General features: G+C 39.5%; 1 protein-coding gene and 1 long non-coding RNA gene across 9 annotated transcripts in view; one reads left to right on the forward strand and one right to left on the reverse strand.

Moving 5' to 3' along the window:
* Window positions 1-21,459, forward strand: part of LOC308457840 — a 24,521-nt gene continuing 3,062 nt past the window's right edge. Inside the window, exons 1-5 of one of the 5 annotated variants that reach the window (XR_013977119.1) lie at window positions 1-169; window positions 7,340-7,384; window positions 8,121-8,263; window positions 10,390-10,463; window positions 10,660-10,767. This is a non-coding gene — a long non-coding RNA (uncharacterized lncRNA). Of the gene's footprint in view, window positions 170-7,339; window positions 7,385-8,120; window positions 8,264-10,389; window positions 10,464-10,659; window positions 10,768-11,249; window positions 11,552-20,213; window positions 20,345-21,459 lie in introns of those variants that run through there. The other 4 variants (XR_013977120.1, XR_013977121.1, XR_013977123.1 and 1 more) reach the window with 4 other exon arrangements.
* Window positions 5,522-21,459, reverse strand: part of NUP107 (nucleoporin 107) — a 27,293-nt gene continuing 11,355 nt past the window's right edge. For all 4 annotated transcript variants that reach the window (XM_080971998.1, XM_080971999.1, XM_080972000.1 and 1 more), the window contains 21 exons: window positions 20,968-21,016; window positions 20,593-20,664; window positions 19,758-19,846; window positions 19,148-19,226; window positions 17,970-18,083; window positions 16,722-16,812; window positions 15,123-15,199; window positions 14,429-14,488; window positions 13,743-13,888; window positions 13,582-13,630; window positions 12,701-12,770; window positions 12,337-12,455; window positions 10,862-10,900; window positions 10,368-10,518; window positions 9,698-9,804; window positions 8,783-8,885; window positions 8,528-8,688; window positions 8,100-8,225; window positions 7,498-7,611; window positions 6,670-6,837; window positions 5,522-5,881 (listed from right to left, as the gene is read on the reverse strand). In XM_080971998.1, coding sequence (XP_080828124.1) covers window positions 5,774-5,881; window positions 6,670-6,837; window positions 7,498-7,611; window positions 8,100-8,225; window positions 8,528-8,688; window positions 8,783-8,885; window positions 9,698-9,804; window positions 10,368-10,518; window positions 10,862-10,900; window positions 12,337-12,455; window positions 12,701-12,770; window positions 13,582-13,630; window positions 13,743-13,888; window positions 14,429-14,488; window positions 15,123-15,199; window positions 16,722-16,812; window positions 17,970-18,083; window positions 19,148-19,226; window positions 19,758-19,846; window positions 20,593-20,664; window positions 20,968-21,016 — 2,092 coding nt within the window. In that variant the 3' untranslated portion in view covers window positions 5,522-5,773. The remainder of the gene's footprint in view (window positions 5,882-6,669; window positions 6,838-7,497; window positions 7,612-8,099; window positions 8,226-8,527; window positions 8,689-8,782; window positions 8,886-9,697; window positions 9,805-10,367; window positions 10,519-10,861; window positions 10,901-12,336; window positions 12,456-12,700; window positions 12,771-13,581; window positions 13,631-13,742; window positions 13,889-14,428; window positions 14,489-15,122; window positions 15,200-16,721; window positions 16,813-17,969; window positions 18,084-19,147; window positions 19,227-19,757; window positions 19,847-20,592; window positions 20,665-20,967; window positions 21,017-21,459) is intronic.

Below are 21,459 nucleotides of genomic sequence, written 5' to 3' on the forward strand. Positions count from 1 at the left end.
AACTCTTAAGATGTATTTATTTTATAGCGGCCTTCCAGATTCCCCCCCCCCGCCCCCAAACTCCCATCCGTCCTGACCATTAGGAGTTGGATGTCCAAAAGAAGCTGGAAGGTCTCAAGCTGAGAGGTTGCTTCAGGCATTGCAGAATCTTCTAGCTCCAGGCAATGGCGTAAGAGACAAAATACTGGAGGCATTGCCATGGGCTGAATTGCCAGGAACGATTTGGAAGGGCACAAGTCCATATCAGGCTGTTGTTTTTTAATATATATATTTTACACACACATATATATACATACACCCCCCCCCTATATGTAAATAGGTCTGGTTCTTTGTTTCCAAACTGATAGGCACTCAACTACTCAAGGTCATTATTAGAGGGATTGCTGAAGAAATAACAAAATTTGAGGGTGAGCTGAGCTAAGACCGCCTCATACATAAGATCCTTTTGGCTTACAACAATACAAGTTGTCTGCATAAATATACACACTCACTGGCACCTACCAGTCATTTTGTGTTTATAATGAGACTTGTAGGCAAGAACAGCATTTGTGAACTAGAAAAACAATAATTTTTTCCCCTACAATAGATTTTGTCATATCCTTGTCCCTGTCTGGAGCAAAATGTGAGATATAAATAAACATAACGGTATTCTAGCAGAGTCCACGTTGTTTCCATTATCAAATGGAATTATGTTTGCTTGTAGTTGCTCAGTTGGTAGAACATGCGATTCCTAATCTCAGGGTCATGGGTTTGAGCCCCACACTGGGCAGAAAAATTCCTGCATTGTAGGTTAGACTAGATGACTCTTAGGGTCCCTTCCAACTTACAGTTCTATGAGTCTATGAATTAACAGTGTGAGGTGTGTTAAATCTGAATTTATATGGTTTATCTCTGTAGATCATGGCATAAGGTTGACATAATTCTAATATGACATGAGACCTTCCATGATGAGTTTTGGTGACCGTGGAACAAGCCTGAGTCCAGCTCCCTACTGAAAGGCATTCAGGAATATCCTGAGTTCACACACATCTGACTTAAGGATTAACACATGCAAATTTAGTTGTCAAGTGTTGGTTTCTGCTTTCCTTCACTGTGCAGCGAAAGGGCTTGTCACGAGACAGGTGTTTACATTCCACAGTCTGTACTGTTGGAGTTTCTCACGGGAAAGGGAGACTGGATGTGACGTACACTGGTTTCCTGTTTTTCACTGTACTTTGCAGTTTCACTTTGTGATTCTCTCCGAGCTGTCGAGGAGAGAGGATGCATTTTTCTGCTCCGGCAGAGGCAAGATGTCTTTCTGTAATATACTGTTGTTCTTCACAGTTTGGACTTATCGATACAGAATGTGCTTTACGTGCCAGACGCCAAACATAATCTGCTCAGCGTTGGACAGCTGAATGAGCGGAACATTGACGTTTCATTCAAGAACAAGAAGTGCATCATCACAAAGAAAAATGATTATGTATTGCATGCTGAATATGTTGATCGTTTGTTTGTTTTGTATTATGATGATGTTGTGCAGGATGACACTTGTTGCATTGCAGGTTCTAACAAAAGCTTGCATGCAGAATGTATTCACGATTTTCATAGAAAATTTGGTCATTTGCATTTTGAGGCAGTATCTAAAATGCCTGCCTTGGTTGAAGGTATGACTATTAAACCCTGCAGGTACCACATGAAGTGCAAAGCATGCGCAGCAAACAAGGTGAAAATGGCTGCGAAAGGTAAGGTGTCTAGTAGGCAAGCTACAGAACCATACCAGGTTGTTCATGCTGATTTGGTTGGACCACTAGCGCCCTCTTTGGGTGGAAATAGATACTTCATGGTTCTCATTGATGCATTTTCCAGGTATATTTATGTGTATAATCTCAAGCAGAAATCAGAGGCTTTTCCTAGGTTCAAGGAATTCTGTGCTTGGTTGGAAAATGTGCATGGTAAGAAGATAAAGACTCTTTTCAGTGATCGCGGGGGAGAATTCACTTCTCAGCAGTTTGAAGCTTTTCTGACTGAGAAAGGAATTCAACACGATTTGTCTAGTCCTCGCTCGCCATGGCAGAATGGACTTGCGGAAAGGGCAAATCAGACATTGCTTCAAGGGTTAAAAACCTTGCTGCATGATGCCAATCTTCCAGAGAGTTATTGGGCCGAATCTCTCTCGTGTTTTGTTTACGGTTACAATCGCAGGTTATCTTCAGCGATTGGTTGTACCCCCTATGAGAAGATGTTTGGCAAGAAGCCATACATCAAACACATGAAAATATTTGGTTCTGACATGTGGATTCACTCACCACAAAATTCCAAGTTAGACAAGCGTGGATTGCATGGTATCTTTCTAGGTTATCAGAAAGGGTCATACAGAATAATGATGACTGACTCTAAGACAATTAAGCTCACGAGAAGTGTTGAGTACAATGCAAAGTGGGGGGAGAATGTGGGAATTTTCCAATGTTATCCTGATGACGGTGATGAGACTGAGGATAGTCAAAAGCAACCACAACAACCCACACCCACTGATGAAGGTTCTGAGTCTGAATCTGAAACTGAATCGGGTGATTCAGAGGATTTCAAGAGTGCGAAAGCCTCTATGCGACCCTCTGAAAGCTCTGATCAAGAATTGGAGGAACCATTGTTCACAGTAGGTCGTTTTTCTCCTAAGAAGGAAGAGGAGAGTGTTGAAGACTTAAGGCTAATTCGTAGGTCACAGAGAGCCACAAAAGGCAGACCTCCAAAGAGATTTGCTGATGAGTTTGCTACGATAGCAGTAACAGCTGTTAAAAGCTCCAAGAAGGTATTTGAACCTTCAAGTTTCCAAGAAATCCAGGGTTTGGATTCAAAGGAAGCTGAGCCATGGTTAAATGCCATGAAGGCTGAGCTTGATTCCTTAGAAAGGAACAAAACATGGGAGCTAGTTCCAGTAGTTCCAGGAATGAAACTGCTTGGAAGCAAATGGGTCTTCAAAGCGAAGACAGATCAAAATGGCAAGATAGTCAGACACAAAGCCAGATTGGTAGCCAGAGGTTTTGCACAGGTACCAGGTGAAGACTATCACGAGACCTATTCACCCACAGTGAGATATGAAAGCATTAGGCTTATGCTCAAGCTAGCTGCAGAGGAAAATCTACACATTAGTCACCATGATATTAATACAGCTTTTCTGTACGGATCTCTAGATGAATCACTTTATATGCTTCCACCTGATGGCGTACAGGTAAAACAGGGATTTGTTTGTGCTCTGAAGAAATCCCTTTATGGTCTCAAACAAAGTGCACGGTGTTGGCACACAAAACTCACTGAAGTATTGTTTTCTCTAGGTTTTCAGCAAGGAAAAGCTGATCCATGTGTATTTTTCAAAGAGGAGGGGCAAAAGAAACTGTACTGTTTGTTTTATGTTGATGATTTATTATTCTTTTGGAAAGATGTCGCAATGTACAATAACGCCCTAGCTCAACTGAAAGAGCACTTTGACATGAAAGATCTTGGTGAGGTAAACAACTACCTATCTCTGGAAATAGAGAGAGATCAAGATGGTAACATTCTAGTACACCAGTCACGGAAAATTGCTGATGTGTTAAGCAAACTAAATCTGATGAATGCTAACCCTGTAGACACACCGATGACAACAGGTTATCAGGTAGATGACACTGAAGAAGCATTTTCTGACACTACACTGTACAGAAGTGAGCTAGGCAAGCTAAACTTCATTGCCAGATGTTCAAGACCAGACATTGCTGTTAGCTGTAATTTGCTAAGCAGACAAGTCAACAATCCTAGTGTCAAGGATTGGAAAGCTCTGAAACGCATAGCGCGGTATTTGAAAGGCACTATGCATTACAGACTGAGATTTAACAATCAGAAGTCTGGTGGTCTTGAGATATTTGCAGATGCAAGTTTTGGAAGTGACACTACAGACAGGAAAAGTACGTCTGGAGTTTGCTACATGTACAATCAAGGTTTGTTTGATTGGTCATGCAAGAAGCAAACAACAGTTAGCTTAAGTACTTGTGAAGCTGAACTGAATGCACTATCGTATTCACTTAAGGATTGTGAATGGTTAGTACAATTGTGCAAAGATATGAAAATTCCTGTCAAATGTCCAATCCAGGTTTACCAGGACAACAAAGCATGTTTGGCTTTGCTGAAGTCTGAAGGTTGTAAGCAAAGCACGAAGCACTTGCAATTAAAGTTGCAGCATGCTAGGGAATGTATTCAGAAGGGACTCGTAACGGTGTCCTATATGCCAGGTAATGAAATTCCTGCTGATGTATTGTCCAAGATTGTATCAAGGGATCAACACTGTACCTATGTGCAGAAGTTGGGTTTGTACTGATATTGTACGAACACGCTGCCCAGTGATGTTCACAGAAAGGGGGAGGATGTTGGTTTCTGCTTTCCTTCACTGTGCAGCGAAAGGGCTTGTCACGAGACAGGTGTTTACATTCCACAGTCTGTACTGTTGGAGTTTCTCACGGGAAAGGGAGACTGGATGTGACGTACACTGGTTTCCTGTTTTTCACTGTACTTTGCAGTTTCACTTTGTGATTCTCTCCGAGCTGTCGAGGAGAGAGGATGCATTTTTCTGCTCCGGCAGAGGCAAGATGTCTTTCTGTAATATAACAGCTTTGAACTATAAATAAAGCAACCAAGAGTATGCAGCACGTACTCCTCATCCTTCCGCTGGGCACGGGACTCTGCTTTAAACTAACATCAAGTACAGGATACTCAACTCAATGACATTGTGGAGAGATGGTCAGGTTCAAATAATGGTTTACTATCAAAAGTCTTTCGCCCTTTTGTTAAGCAAGCAGGATGGCCAGTTTAAACTATTTCTCACCAATTATGGAAATTGTAGGAACCACTCATTTCACAGCCCTGTCCCTTCCCCACCAACAGCAAATAGACCACCACACCACATCCCCACAAGGCACTCCAGGGGCAGGGCCTAAGGACTGAGCCACTTCAGGATCTTGACAGCACTGGGCCAAAGTGCTATGCCAGCTCCAAGCTGGTGTGCCTGCCTCCTCACCTTCTTTCCCAGCTAGCATGCTCGGCAGAGCTGCCAGTGTGGTGCTCAAACTCCAGTAAACCCCACTGGGAAGTGGTGTGAGCTAGGGTTGCACCCTCAATTTTCAATCTGTCCTTGCAATGGATTATGGGTACTTTTTCTTGATAATCAGAAATTCTGTCAAGTAAGTAGCCCGACACTAAGGCTGGAATCCCAGTGATGTTTGTATCCTAAGCCTCCATTGTTTTAAGCAGCAGTGTTTTATATAAATACATGTATATATCTGGAATGCTTCACTCTCACTTGAAAGTCACACAAAGCCTTTGGTTGTCAGGCTGAATATGAAGAAAGGGCTTCTGTTCTGAGAAAAGGTGCACAGGCAACAGGATTTTTACCTGGAAGACAGTAAGCTGTACTCATGAACAGCTGTGAAGGTTTAACCATGTGATCTAGCAAACAAGAGGCATCTATTTATAGTGCATTTTGAACATTTATGTGCTAAAGATACTTATTTCCTAGTAAACGAGTCATTTCAAATTTTATTGGAAAAAAATACAAATGTCAAAACGGTTTGTCATTTTACATACATAGAAAGTCATTTTGCTAGTGTCAATGCACTGCAACATCTTTAAAACAAAAGTTCTATGCCAAACTTTGTGCGTTGAATCAAAGGTTTCCTTCCCCTTTCACCTGGAGTATGAGAACCTTTGGGCCCAACCTTACATTTACTTGTGCCACCATTCAACATTTTTATAACCTAGAATGGTGGGACTAAGACTGAATTTCATATCCAAGAGGATCAAGACCTTGATCCAAAAGCATGAGGGAAGACTCCCTTAGCTTCTGCAGCAGCTTCTGGAGTTCATCCTTAGAAAATACCTGAAGAGGAAGATAAGAATAACTTAAGGGTATAGATACAGATACCACTGTAAGCATTTATTATATGAGGAAAAAAGTTAAACAGTCTAAGTACAGGAAAGGGTGGTGGTATTTTATCTAAAATAATCCTAAAACATGGGGCTGACAATTTTAATTCAGTTCAGAAATGCTTTTTAAAAAAGATACTCTCCCAAAAATATACAACCGGGGCCCCACCTGTGCATTCCCTAACTAGAAAGTTTGCTTTCTCGAAAAACCCCCCATTAAAGTACATAGTCATAAGGACTGTTCACTCTCATGGGTGCTATACTGACTGGGACTGTCTGTTCCTTTATTCTGTTAGTGTACTAGTGTCCTGCATTATTCCAATTTATTTTGGAAGTGCTAAAAGAAAGCCCCTAAATAAACATACAGTGTTGTATCCAGTACTGCACCAGCAGGGTTCCACTAGTGCTATAAGACTTAGGTTGCCCTGCACCCCCTCCAGATTTGCTCCGAAAGGTCAACCAACTCTTCACAGCTAATTTTGAGGGCATGCAAGTGTCTGGAGAGGAAGTTCTGTTATGCACACCTAACCTCTTTGTGCCAGCAGAGCTGCAGTGTTGGATGTGTGCCACACCCAATTTCTTCCCAGAAATTTTAAACACTATTTGATAGTGTGACTAATGTATTGTGTGCTTTGGAATTTGACAAATACAGACAATAAGACAAAAGCGCTTGTTACAGTGTGGATTATTTCAGCTAGATAGGCAAGCAGAGTATTTAAAACTTAAAGCAAATGAACTTACCATGTAGAGTTTATGTCGATCTGATGAAATCAAGTCAGCAAGCCTTAGGTCTTCCTGATACTGTCTTGTGCTATGCAATACAGTATGAAGGAGGAAGCACATCATTGGCAAACAGAGTTTTCGCAGCATGATCATCTGATGGGTACGCTCAGGGTCATCTTCAGCACCCTTGGTAAGAAAATGTGGAATAGTCTTAACCAGAAGTGTCACATTCAGTTTTAAGAAACTCTACTCTAGTGTTTAACAATCATATGGAAACTCAAAATTGAAACATAATGCTAAATCCTGCACCAATACAACCGTCATGGGAGGTTATCAGTGGCAACTAGTCATGAAGATTATATTATCTCCAGTATCAATGGCAGTATGCCTCTGAATACCAGTTGCTGGGAATCACAACCAGGACAGTGCTGTTGCACTCATGTCCTGCTTGTGGGCTTCCCATAGGTAGATAATTGGTCAATGAGATAACAGAACATTGGATGAGATAGGCCTTTGGTCTGACCCAACAGGGCTCTTCGTATAGTCTTAGGATGCTGACCTCCAAAAACTAGCCAAATTAGAAGATAATTCAATAATTCAAATTTACAGTTTGAATAAAGTATTAGCATTTTAAAACCCTAGTTGTCATCTTGCAGTTATTTCTTAAATAAATCTTAAATATTCCTAGGTTTTCCACGTAACAAGCATTACCAAATCAGCAATCAAGCCATAGGTAAACGAAAACTAAGCAACGGCACTGCAGCATGTTAGCCTGGGAAGCAATACTGCTAGCCTATTACTGGGTAGGGGCAGCTTCACAGTCTACTTCAAATATGTATGCACTACCTCTCTGACATCAACCATCCATCCTCCATCAACAAACAGTAAGACATTGTACATTTTTTCTTTCACATCAGCTGTAAGGGCATCCAGGAGACCTTTCCAAATACCATAGTCCATCTGAAAAAGAAAAGTCAATCTTTCAAATCTTCATAACACACATTGTTTCTTCACCACAATGTATTGCATGCTTTTCCATTAATTTAGGAATAAGCTCAGAGTGGGAGTGTTACAGCACAGGTTGTTCCAGAGTAAGTGGTGCAGCTGACATTCTTCTACACTGCACAGTTTTAACAGTTTGCCTCTCTTCTGCAAAAGAGCAGCAGATTGCTGGTTATTTAACTGCAGTTGTCAATGTGCAGTTAAATTTGCCAATGAAGTGGAACCCAGAGTTTCGTCTTACCCGCTTGTTAATATTATGAACTGGGTCTATCCAGTTTAATTAGATGACTTCCATTAGTCCTAAGCTGGCACAGCCGATCATTCAAGGTTGATATGAGTTGTCATCCAACATCTGGATGGAATCACATATGTGATCTCACTAGCACAGGGTTAGCCAATTGGCAAGATAGAAGGATGGGAGAATTTTACCTTTCCTTTCTATTTACCTCATATTTCTTCTCTTTAAGTTCATAGGCAACTTCTTCAGTGAAACTTGCTTGTAAAAGCTGACCAGGCTTCTGTGGCACCGAGTTCATGTGTTTAAACCATTCATTGAAGGCTTCATGGGCTTCCTAAATTGGGTTGGAAATGTTTAGACATTTTCATGTAGGTAAGTGTACACAGTTAGGCATAGTAATGGGTTTGTTGACATCCTGATCCTTGACAGACTATTAAATATGCATCTGAAGACCATTGATTTAGAGGAGATGGGGCCTGGCTCTAGAATGTTAGGGTCTTTTTTTTAAAAAAATGGGTCCATATGCTTGAATAGAGTGCATTCCTCTCATGTCTGAGATTAGCCCACACTCAACATATCTGATTAGAAGGCAGGTCTTCTAGGTATCTCTTTTTGGGACCTAAGTCACAGTCTTACCAGGTAAGCTCTAATACATAAATGCTCTCTAATAGCGTTGTCATCTTCAGCTGGAAGTGGACTATCCATTCCTTGCTCTTCCCACTGATTGTATATTTCTGCTATAGAGTCTTGTGGAATCTTTATAAACACATCCTTGGCTGCTTCATGTTTCTTTGATGCTGTATTTAAAGAGTATCAGTAAGTCATTTTCAGATTCATCATACTTCCTTAATATTTTCTCTAGTTTCAAACTGATGGCTAATATTGTAGTACCTAAGAATTTCCTCATTATAGCATTGCTTTGTTTTAGTGCTTCAGCCCTCTGAGCAGGATTGAATACCAGCCAGTCAATTACATCAATCTTCAGCTGATCTTCCTAGAAAAAAAAGTTCTCTATTCAGTATATATAGTAAACAAATTTACTAGTCAGCTTTTGAGGATACAAAACAAATTAAAGACAGTGGTCACAATCTAGAAAACTACATGACTCGCTTAGAATGGCAAGCAGAGCACTAGACCTATGCTTCTCTAACAGCAGATTTCCATCATTGCGACAAAATGCATTTAAATCTTCAGTGTTTCAAGAACAATTTGTGACTAAGGCATGAGTATTACTGTTCCAAGAAAAAGCTTTGTTTGACTTTCAAACACTCTATGGTATGTCCAAAGTACCTCTCTGGGTGGTAACCACAGATTTCACAATATAAAATCTAATATAATGTTACTTTCATAGTAACTTCCATGGATGCCTATCAAAATCTTTACTTTCAAACAGTGGAAGTATTTGAAAAATTAGCAGTTCACTATTAGCCAGCCTCATCCACCATTCATTTGGAACATAAAATTTGAGTTATTCATCCGTAATCTTGGCACAAATAATGTTTAAGTACTGGTGAAAAGCCATACAAATGCGTATTTTGGTGGACAGCATAAATTACAATTAAACACTCTCAAGAATTGCAACATGAGAAAATAATCCCAACTCTCCCCTTTTACCATAGCTTTGGTCTGAATCCATGTCAATACTAATACTATGAGCAGTACTTGGCACATACTGCGGTAAACAGAATACAAGGGATACAATTTATTTTAGAATTATGAGTATCTCTTCCACAGCTGCAGTCCCCCCCCCCGTCTTCTCTATTTGGGGGAAAAGTGTTAAGAAACACAGTTAGCACCACTGTTCACCTCTGTTGTGCCTGTATCTATTGCAAGATCATGATGAGTGAACTCGCTAGCATCTTTCTTGCGAATATTTTCAACAACCGTTTTAGTGATAGTTGCTACTTCCAGACCTTTAAATAGAAAAATATACAAGAGTTAGATATGAGGAAACAGGAGGAATTTATAGGAGGAAATTTTGGTTTTAAATAAATGTCACAAAAAGAAAAAAGAAGGGCACATCCACTGAGCAGGAGTACCAATAAGGATACATCAGCAATATTGATAAATATGCTCAGTTCGGTTAGATTGGTATTTTTCAAGAACAAAGGATTGTAGAAAATGGTTGTGAGGATTTCATAGCAGGGCAGAGTCTCTCTTTAAAAAATTAAAACAAGTTTATGGGTGCTTCAAAACTAAATCCAATGCTGAACAAATTTAAAGTTATTATTTATAGTTTTGTATTCAACTAACTATTACTCAGAGTGGACCCGTGACTAACTTAGGTGTAGTCATTTCATTTTGTGTTCTTAGACTAAAAGTTAGTTGAATACAATTGGTAGTATAAACGACAACTGAAATACTGCAACTTGGACATAGCTGCTTAATAATACTTGCCCACTTAGAAGATGTAATTAAATGTTCCGCAGGAAAAGAGAATACCACTCCCAAATAAATCATTCACAAAATTTCTTACCTGCCTCCTTTGCTAACTCTAGGCAATGGTGACGTTGTTCTGTCTCCGTGACATCTTCCAAGAACGCAGCATACTGAGCAATAGCTACATCCTGAGGCAAGTGGCTGACATAAAATGCTATAAGATCTGTGTGCTTCTCACATATTAACCACTGCAGCATAAAAATAAATTTAAAAAGAAATTTGTTTTATTGCATTGCCCAATTTGTATTTCATTTGTGCACACGAGAGAAAATCAGAATAATTTATCTCTACATGTTTTTAAAAACTGATGCTTTTTTTTCTTTCAACAGTTATTCTAATGACACTCTGCAGTTATGAAGACAATCCATAAACTATTTGTATAAACAATGGTCGTCCTTGTGAAGGTGTGTTAAAAATAGCCAAAATTTTTCAGCAAACGGTTTGCTATTTGTGTTTCCATTTTAAGAAATGAAAACTGTTCTAGTAATTTTAGAGCTTATTGTAGATGATATATTGCATCTAAAGACTTACCTGAATGTATGTTTTCAAAACGTCCACCGATACCTCCTCCTTAATGGAAAAAGTTACTAGGTTTAATAACATTACTTAAGAATGTCAATTAAATTTCCAAGTCACTGTTACCTTTCTATACTATCTGAAAATCGCTAGTTACATCCAGGTCTCTTTAAGACAAATGACTGAGTCTCGATTGGAACCAAATGAGTTACAGTTGAGCATTGTCAGATGCCAGGCATTCCATAACAGGTGACACTATTCTTACCATGTGATATTTGATTATCAGTCATTCCATCTTAATACCTCTGGGAAGGAGAATAGCTTTGCAGCATCAGCAAAAACTAAACTGGAAATTTGTTACATTACAACTGGAGTTTTGTTATATTAACCTTGCACGTTTCAGGGATAGACAGAAAATGAAGACTATGAGGATACTGATGTTACCTCACAGACAAGAAAGGCTTTAGTTCTTTTATGGATATTTACTTGTACAACAGGACCTGATTTTCCCTTAATCAGCAGGTTACTCCCGCTGTAGAGGTACAGATATTGTTTGCTTACACAGACATACATCTTTTTTACCATTCCCTCATTATTCTATATCTACACAAAACGTTATGGGTTTCTTGCTTAGCCCAAACTTTACTTGAAAGGAAACCATTTAACTAGACAAAAACAACTGACAAATTATGGTGGAAAAATACATATTGCAAATTATTCTTTATAGCATACATGGGGAATCTCCTGCCCAAAGGCCAACTTGGCCCGTGAGGTCATCCCCCTCCATGTTTGACATATCATCAGATGTAGAGCAGGGGACGCCATGGCTACAAAGGAACAATGTGGAGCCTTCAAGTGCACTCCTGATTGTTCCTCTGCAAGTGGGAGCTTGCATTTGGTGTCAAATGCAAGCCCCCTGGGACAGGGTCTCCTAAGTGGAGCTGATCCCTGCTGCAAGTAGGGTTTTGCATCCAGGACTTCAAATCCAGAGCCAAATGTTAGCCTGCTGGGATTGTGAACTCCTGATCAGAGCTGATGTGTGCAGCTGATCCATGCAAAGGAACAAAGAATTTTTACAAAGCGTAATGTTTCACCTAATGTCAGATGAGCAACCTCATTCACCTGTCTAAGTAGCCTGCCAGCTCAGTACAGTTCCCCATAAGTGCTTTATAGTCAAATATCAATTGCGATGTATAGGTGCTTTCTGTTGAAACAGTTCTCAGACTACTATTTTTAATTAAACTAGCATTACATGCCAAATATGGCATGCTTCTTTTTACTACTAGCAAAATGGGGGAGGGGAAGAAGCCACTAAAGAATCACCAGCAAAAAGTTTTCTCTTTGTTGTGTTGCTCTGGTCTGTTTCCCTTCCCATCTAGCTCTTAAACCCAGCTTGGTAGCTGGAGAAAAAGAATGATTAGGTTGCACAAGTGAAAGGAGAGGAACCACCAGTTCTTTCCTATATTCCAGGCACCATTACAAGAACTTACTTTAGTCTGTAGTCCCAAAGTGCGGAAAAATAAAATGAGATGTGTCATGAACCGAAGCAGGTGCCCTGGGAGCACATTTCTGTCTTTGGAGAGCCATTTGTTAAATTCTTCCATCAAACCTGAGAAAATAACAAGTTTCAATTCACCTTACGACTAATAAACAGATATTTTTTTTGGGGGGGGGGCTTGCTGTGCTTTGCTTTAAATGGACAGTGTAAATCAGGGGTCGCCACCCTTTTTGGACCTGCAGGCACAACTTAAATTTCAAGAAAGTGCTGTGGGCACTAATCATAAAATAGCTGCCATTGAGGCACAGCATAACACAAAATTAGTGAAAGTTCAATTATCGCTAAAGCAAACTTACCATCCACATCTCCCAGGATAATGAACTTCTGAATCACATGATAATGTTCTTGATGCTCTTCCAAAACTCTCTGAAAAGCAGTTTATAATTTGTGAAGACACACCATATATCCATAAAGATTCAGACAACAAAAGAGGAAGTACTTCTTTGCAGAACACATGGTTAAATTTTATTTTATTCACCTCTATTTTAAATAAAACCAAGGTAAAATAGAAAAGAAATAAATACAAAACAAAAGTAAAAAACAAACCAATACAGAATAAAAAAAGAAAAGCAGGGAGAAGAAGATGACCTATTGGTAAATTGCTGAAATAACTTTCACCCTATTTTTAGAAAATATGAACATTAAGTTCTTATTTTCATCCAGAATGGATACACAGGAGGAGACCATTTTGTGCACAACTGATTGAGGAGTAACCGTGATGTGTGCACTGGTTTCGGCAGTGGAATGGGGTGGGATGGGCTTATGCATGACTGCTGACAAGCGCAATGACCCAGAACACAAACTCCGCACAAACAAGGAATTGCCTGTATTCTGAGGTTCAGGTACATCCAATATGCATAAGTAATCCACAAGTGATAGCCAAAAAAGGTAAGATTATTAGGGAAACACTTTCCTGAGACCTAGGTAACTTTCATAGTATGGAACTGCCTGTAGACTTTTGGGCTTGAATTATACTATTAACTATTTAGGGTTTATGTTATAGGATTATATTAACTAATTAGGATTAAGGCTGCACTCCCATATCTATTTACCAGGAAGCAAGCCCCACTGAACATAGAGGAATTTACTTCTGAGTAAACATATACAGGACTGCCTTGTAAAAGTGTGCAATAAAAGAAAAAAAGTTTTCTCTCTTCTGATTAAGATTCAAAATTACCTTTTTATCTGTTGCTTGAAGTTCTTCAAACACCTTTTCTAAAGTCCAGCTTCAAAATATAAAGGGGAAAAAATACATTCAAACATGTAAGTGAAACTGCAGTTAACAGCAATTAATCCAATAGTACATAATGGCTAATTAAGTAACAAATAATAACTGACTTTGTTTCTAAATACTCTCTGGGGAGGTCTTCTGTCTCCTCTGTGGTCATCACCGATGAACGGATTTCCTGTTCAACAAGTGTGTCCACCATGATCCTGAAATGTGCCCAAACTGTATCTTCCCAGGTGTCACAAACTGGAAGAAGCTTTAGGTTGGCAAAGGAAAATAGAGAGAGCCAAAATTAATAGTTCTGGAATAAGCATATTAACAAAAGATGTGAGCTAGCCTGGCCGCATTCAGATTTCAATGTAAGCCACTGCTTATTATGACAGGAACAAGCTGCATGCCAAGAAGCTTGTCATATCGCAATGCACCTGTGCTAGTCTCAACTTATGTTTTTATCTCTATGTGAAATCATTAATAATGCTAAGAATTAATAGGAAATCCAAGAGAACTGTATTCAAAATGTCATTAAAATGTTAACAGTTTTTGAGCACAAATAAAGGCTAGCCTAGCTTGTTTGCCTGCTACTGCAAGCAAGCACAAACTTAGCTGTAGTAAATTCCAAGCACTATCTTCTGGTATAAAAGGAAGTAATCTACCCTATTTGTGAAGCCCTGAAAGACCCAAAAGCACACTATACTTTTTAGAGTTCCCCAGTCACAGCAGCCTGTGTGTTGGCTGTTCTCCGTTTATTCTGCTAAGCTGTCTCAACAAGATGTTATTTTATTAATATATATCATACCTGTTTGAGGTTTCCACTGAGTGCTGCATAGATTGCTCTCTCGTATTTGTCAAACTGCTCCTAAAATTGTTCAAAAATATTTATTTGTGATCATTATATTTTGTTTATAGCTATTTAAGAAATGTACTAAACACTAATTCACTCAATCATGATACTCGGTATCTTCTGAAAGGTTCAGAGAACAGTTAGTAATATAGCATTAGTTAGTTAATCAAATACATCAGCCACCACCAGTATACTTAATTCAGCATCTAATACAGGAACCATTAACTTCAATGGGTCTACTCTGAGTAGGACTGGCATTGGTTACCACCCCGTCTCCAGTTCCTTATTTGTTAATAAATTAACAATTTCTATTAATATCAATTGATTAGCTATTACATAAAATACTATTTAGTGGCAATAGATTATATCCAGCAACAGTAAGACCTCCACCAATGGAACAGAATAGGAAGCAATTTTCAGTTATTCATCCTTCAGCTACCACAAAACTGCCCAGATCTGCTGCAGAGGGTTGAGGTAACATCCAGAACAGTTTTAGGGAGATGTGGGCGACTGCAGAGGGAATAGCTGAAAATTGCTTCCCTTTCTGTTCAGCTGAGAGATACTGTTGTACACAATCCAATATCTACTGAAAGTCAATGACAGAAAAAAATTCCTTAAACAGAATCTGTTACAACTACATGCTTCTTACCTTTTCTGCCAGTCTCCAGCAACTTAGCTTCCAAATGCATCTGTATGGATTCCCTTCTACAGGTTCCAGCTCTGTTCCTATGTGTAGAGAGTAATTTTATATGTGGTTAATTCAGTAACTTAGGAGAACTGTACTGTCCAGCAAAAGATCCACTTTCAGTTTCTCTGAAACTTTCCTCAAAGAGCAATCAAGATGCTGAAGGCTATCTAATCTGATAAGCAAAGCAGTCTCACTATCCTACTACAGCTATGTTCAAGTAAGAACAAAGGGTACATCTAAATGAGAATGCTGATAGAGAAGGAACGCTGGTAATGAATCGTGCATAGGCTCTATTAGATAGTTTACTGTAGGGTCCTCAAGCCTTTCAACTGGTGACAAGAGCAAGCCAGCAGTTCAAGTTGGAGTTATCTTGTTTCTTAGCAAGAGCACAATCTGCACAGACTTGGCAGTGTATCAAGACTAATGAGCACAGCGGCTCATCCCCGGTAGGTCGTCTTCCCATAGATCAGTTGCCAAGACAGAAAGTCCCCACCTCTCCAGAGTTTTTCCCAAGCAATTGGAGACTGTGTTGTATCAACCTCTTCAGCTTCTTGCACCTCCTCCTCCCAGTCTCCTCCCTCTTCTCCATCTGACCACTCATTTTTGTCCCATCACACATTTGGGTACTTATGTGATTCCTCCTCCCATTGCACCCTCAATTTAATAGATAACCTATTGGGTCGATCAAGCTATAGTTTGATGTTACATTTGAACTGGCAGATAGGGTTGAATTAGTCCTTCAAGCTAGGACTTTAATTCCTGTTTTGCAGTCCTGTTTCAAGGGCCTCACTCAAACTACAATTTCGATATAACTGCAAACAGTGGTTTGCTCAAACCAGGATGTTATCTATTTAGTCAAGAGTGCAAGCGAACAAGAGAACATAGGATTCATTACAGCTCGGGTCAGCAACCTTTTCCAGCTGTGTGCCGGTCCACCATCCCTCAGACCGTGTGGTGGGCCGGACTATATTTTGAAAACAACAATGAACGAATTTCTATGCCCCACAAATATCCCAGAGATGCATTTTAAATAAAAGGACACATTCTACTCATGTAAAAACACCAGGCAGGCCCCACAAATAACCCACAGATGCATATTAAATAAAAGGACACATTCTACTCATGTAAAAACATGCTGATTCCCGGACCATCCACAGGCCGGATTGAGAAGGCAACTGGGCCGCATCCAGCCCCCCGGCCTTAGGTTGCCTACCCCTGTTATAGCTCCTCCAAACAATGATTTAGAAGATCAAAAACAAGAAGTCTGAACATAGCCTGTTCCTGGATATCAAGATCTACCTGCTGTTATGCAGCAAGATATCTGGACCCTTATTCCAAAGAAAATACCTAGGCAGGGATTATAGCTAAGACTTTATAAGCTTATCCTATCCTCTTTTTGCTAGATGGATCCTAACCACTTCATCAAATTTTCACTAAATTTGATGGTGTGCATCTTCAGATGGTTCCAGAATAAATCTTTGAAAAGATAGGTAAAATGAACAAATGTGCACACAGGACCATGCATCTTTTTTCCAGTTTTTGTGTGTCTCATTTAAGTACCTCCATTCACATTAGGATCATGGTACAGCTTCCACCCTTCAAGTGTTGCAGCTCTCCAAGCCTGTCCACATCTTTTGCACAATCGTTGGGCCTATAAAGTAAGCAAAGGGAGTGGGCGAGTTTTGAGAGAAACACATTTACCGTATTTTTCCATGTATAAGACACCCCAATGTATAAGGAAACCCCTATTTTTTTTAACCGAAAATTAAGTTTTTTAGCTTTTTTGGGGGGGGGGAAGGTTAGTTCCACCAATCGCACACCTGCCTGCCCACCACTTGCCACAGTCACTGCCAAATGCACACCTCGCCACAGCCACCAATTGCCTGCCTTGCCACAGCCGCCAATCGCCTGCCCAATTGCCACAACCACCAAACACCTGCCCAATCGCCGCTGCATATCTCCTGCTTGCTGCTGCCATTAATTGCACGTCCCCCCTCTGCATTCACTGTCTGTGTATAAGACTACACCCAATTTGTGCCTTTTTTTTTTTTTTAAGCAAAAAGCATCATCTTATACTTGGAAAAATATGGTGCATTCCACCATAAAACCACATGACATGCAAGGACCTGATTATTGTGATGATGGTGACAATAATGCCGTAGTGCATCTCCAGTCCCCTGAATGAATGTTCCTGTTCAGGGTTCCAGCCACCTTAGATCAGGAGCCCTGAAGTGCTCTTTAGGGCTTAGAAGGATAGTTCAAACAAACCAGGATCAAACCTTGGCTTCAGATCTTGTTTTGCTAACCTACACTTAAAATAAACTAGTTTCCTAAATTAAGGTGTAATAGGAAACAGAGATCAATTCCAAGTTAAAACCAGAAACTTTCAGTCTTTGAGTTCATGTATAAAGGGTGATGTGGGGAACTCAAGTTCTATGGCTTTTCTTATAAAAGAGCGTGTGCGCTCACACACACACATATATATAGGTGGGTGGGTGGGTGTGTTTGTAGAACTTTGTAAAGTCAATTTCAGCATTCAAGCAAACAAGCATGTGAAGATAGATAATTAAGTATTTTTTGCAACTTTTGTTTGTGAGTCTACTCTCAAACTTAATAGCATAATCCATACTTATTTTCTCATTTATGTAGTTTATGGCACTTAATAGCATTTTATGGACCAAAAATCTATGTACAAATATGCCCATTCTTCAGAGGTTCCACTAGATGCATGTGCATGCATGTGTACCCAATGACTTACACACACCTGTTCCCCACCCCTTTAAGTAAATGGAAATACATTTCTTTTACCTCATCCGTCATTCCAGCTCTAATGAGAGTGAAAAGGAACTTAAGTAACCGTGCATCATCTTCCCGATCCAAATCATCAAGTGGCATTTTCTGCCTTATCGGAGCATCTGGGTCCTAAATAGAAAAACTGCACTGATTCTTTTCAACTGCAAAAGCACATTTCTCCCTGCATACTGCTTTTAAGCTAAGTCATTGAAAAGGACAGTAGGTTCCTGTTGGAGGCTGTTCTGTTTCCCATTTCCAGAGGGACAACAGTGTTAGTCTCTGCCAGCAAAAACAACAAAGACAGATACATTTACTATGGTGTAAGCTTTCGTGAGCTAGTACATTTCATCAGATGCATAGATTTGCATTAAACCATTATAGGCTACCTTGCCTTGTTACATTTCTGGGTTATCAGCCAGAGTATATCTACTCTTGTTTTGGTTTTATTAATTAATTGCCTAACTCTGCATAAAATAGTTGCACAGTAAAATCTCATACGAGGAGACATAGGGTGGACCATAGTTTGATAAAGTAGGGCAGTATATCTCCAGTTAAAAAATATCTACCCTGAATACTGATGAATTTTCATCAAACAGAGAAAACTGCTAATTGTTCAATTAAGGTAGGGGAGAGGAACCTCTGGCATATGGGCCAATCCTGGCCCACCAGGGGGTCTGCTTTGGCCCACAAGACCATTTCCTCCAAACAAAGCCCAACTGCTCACCTGTCATTACTGGTGACCTCAACTGATGGGCAGGAGGACAGGATTTAATCCTGCATTGCCTGCAAGATCCTCCATTGCACAGCCAAGGGAGCAGGATTTAATCCATGCTCATCAGTGGAATGGAGATTCCTGTGCAAAACCACCATCTGAAGCAGCTCTCACTCGCAAGCTACTTCAAATAGGTTTTTGAAAGGCCTGAAATAGCCAAAGGCTCAAAGAGAATTGCAAGGGCTGTTGCAATGTCTTTTACAAGACTCCCTGCTTCTCCTTGATCTTGGAAGCTTAAAAGGGAGGTGTGGGGAGACTTGGAATCTCATCCTGCTCCCCTTTTAAGTCTGATATCAGGGACTGGGGCAGGGGGGGCTTGCAAAGCAAATATGGCCAGCAAGGCAGATCCTGATAATAATCAAGGATCTAAAAAGTTTCCCCATCCCTGAATTAACGTCTGGAATTAGTAAACTGCACTTACTAATTCAGTCACTAGTGGCCTTGAGCTCCCAGAGAAAGTGTTTAATTGTCGCTGCTTCAAGATGTGCAGAGTATTCTCCCTGAAAACACAAGGCATATCATTACTTCAACAGCAATACATACTAAAGTAAAATATTCTATTGTCAACACTATAATGCATTAAGGTTCTTTAACAAAATATATTTAATTAATTAGTCCTGATTTTTTTTTTTTAAAAAATTAACTGAGCTTTTTAAATTACAGCTGGTGAAAGTTGATGCGGTGTTTCAGCAGACCTGTCTTTAGCAATTCTGTGGTGTAAGAATAATGCACAGCAATAATGTAAAGCGTAATTTTTATAAACCTTTATGAGTTTAATAGATTTGTTAATACCTACCATATTTAAAATAAATTAAAGCCCAATATAAGTAACAATTTTACATAAAGTTTACTCAACATGCTTTTTAGGAATCATCACAAAACTGATATAGCAAAAAAATTATTACATTGTGTCATATATATATATATATATATTCTTGAATCAATTGCTTGAGATGTTTATGTAGAATATGGTATAAAGAACCAGCAGCATGCACATATCAAGAGTGATCAGTAGTTGGTCAATAACTTACCAATATACAGACTTTGCATAAAATTCAATATTATCAGAGAAGTCTCCAACTTCATCCTTGGCAATGCTCTCTAGCCAGTCTACCACCAACTGAAAATTAAACTAAACTTAACAATAATGTAAAACAAGACTTTCTCCCAATTTCCACTTTGATTATGGGGTAGACAAAGATGCATCAGACCAACACTGTGCAGAGTCCTCTAAATTCTATGGCATTTACTTCCAAAGATGTAGACATAGGATTGCAACCTCTATCAAATGCTGCCCTTTTAAGCCTTGCGAAGAGCAATAAAAAGTTTTCTTGCAACACAAATGGGAAGTATCCCATTGGTGTTAAGGAGACTTGTTCCTAAGTGCAGTGGAATCTTGGTTCTTGAACACCTTGGTACACGAACATTTTGGCTCCCGAATGCCAAAAACCTGGAATTAAGTCTTCCCGTTTTTGAATGTTTTTCAGAAGTCGAATGTCTGATGTGGCAGTCAGCTATTGTTTCCGGGGTATCTGCGCCAATCGGAAGCCGTGTCTTGCTTTTCAAACATTTCGGAAGTCGAACAGATTTCCGAAACTGATTACGTTCTAGAACCAAGGTAGCACTGTAAATGTATCTTAAATGTATATATATTAAAAACAAAACAATCAGTTCTGACTTCTTGCAAGAGGGATGTGTTCTCCCTTGATGGCTTGTTGAACAAGGAGGGAGGGAGAGAATAGTGGGCGGGCCCTTTTCTGATGCCCTAACCACCACTGGCATGTGCCCCCACCCCTGACAGATTACTCCCAAGGGAATGGAGTGCTTGTAAGAAAACATGTTCCACATCCCTACTTTGTGTCATACCTGGCTTTGTCGAACCAATGAATCTCTCTGGAACAGACTGTTTATAACAGTCTTTTCACTAGCATTTATAGCCTAGGGAAGAACAAAACCTATGTTCAAATGACTGAAGCATGATTCATGATCAAAAATTATTTTCTATTTGAAACACTTTGAACACTTTAATCATATTTGACAATTATATGCTTAACTGATCGCTAAACAGTGCAGGTGCTTAATAGGATCCACATCCACTATGCTCTATGAAACTAAGAATACAATATGCTTTATTAGTTCTGTAGTTTTTATCTCTATTATGTATTTTTAACAATGTAATACTACGGTAAAAAGCAATGTGGGTAAGTTGTCCCTTAGTAGAAAAAGACTGACAAAACTTACTGCAAGGTCAAACATGGTTTCTTCTTCTAGAGCAGACTGTATCCTATCCCTGGATTTAAAGCAAAGAGAGAAAAAACAATATTGAGGATTAGCATTGCATGTTATTTCTTAGCTACATATATCTCATTGAAATCCGCAAGTACACATAGGGCACAATTCATACACAATGTCCAGGAGGGTCCTATATCCCCTTCACCCCACTGGCACAGATACAGTGATAAGGAAATTGCAAGGTCTGTGTGCACCTGCCATATCCCCATCCTGGTCTCCCTCCTTGTACCTTACAACTTTTATGTGCTCAAAGTTCTACTGAGGATTTTAAAGAGTTCCTATTGAGGATGCTGTTATAGTGCAGTTAGATTTATTTTTTTAATATTGGACAATATCCAAGGTTAGTCATACTCAGAGTAGGGACACTGACTCTACTCCCAGTATGACTATATCACCCACTGTATTTGGATATATTCCAAAGTAAGTGACATTGTGTCATTC

This window comes from Podarcis pityusensis (assembly GCF_964106645.2).
Source record: "Podarcis pityusensis genome assembly, chromosome: 10".
Classification (NCBI taxonomy): Eukaryota; Metazoa; Chordata; class Lepidosauria; order Squamata; family Lacertidae; genus Podarcis; species Podarcis pityusensis.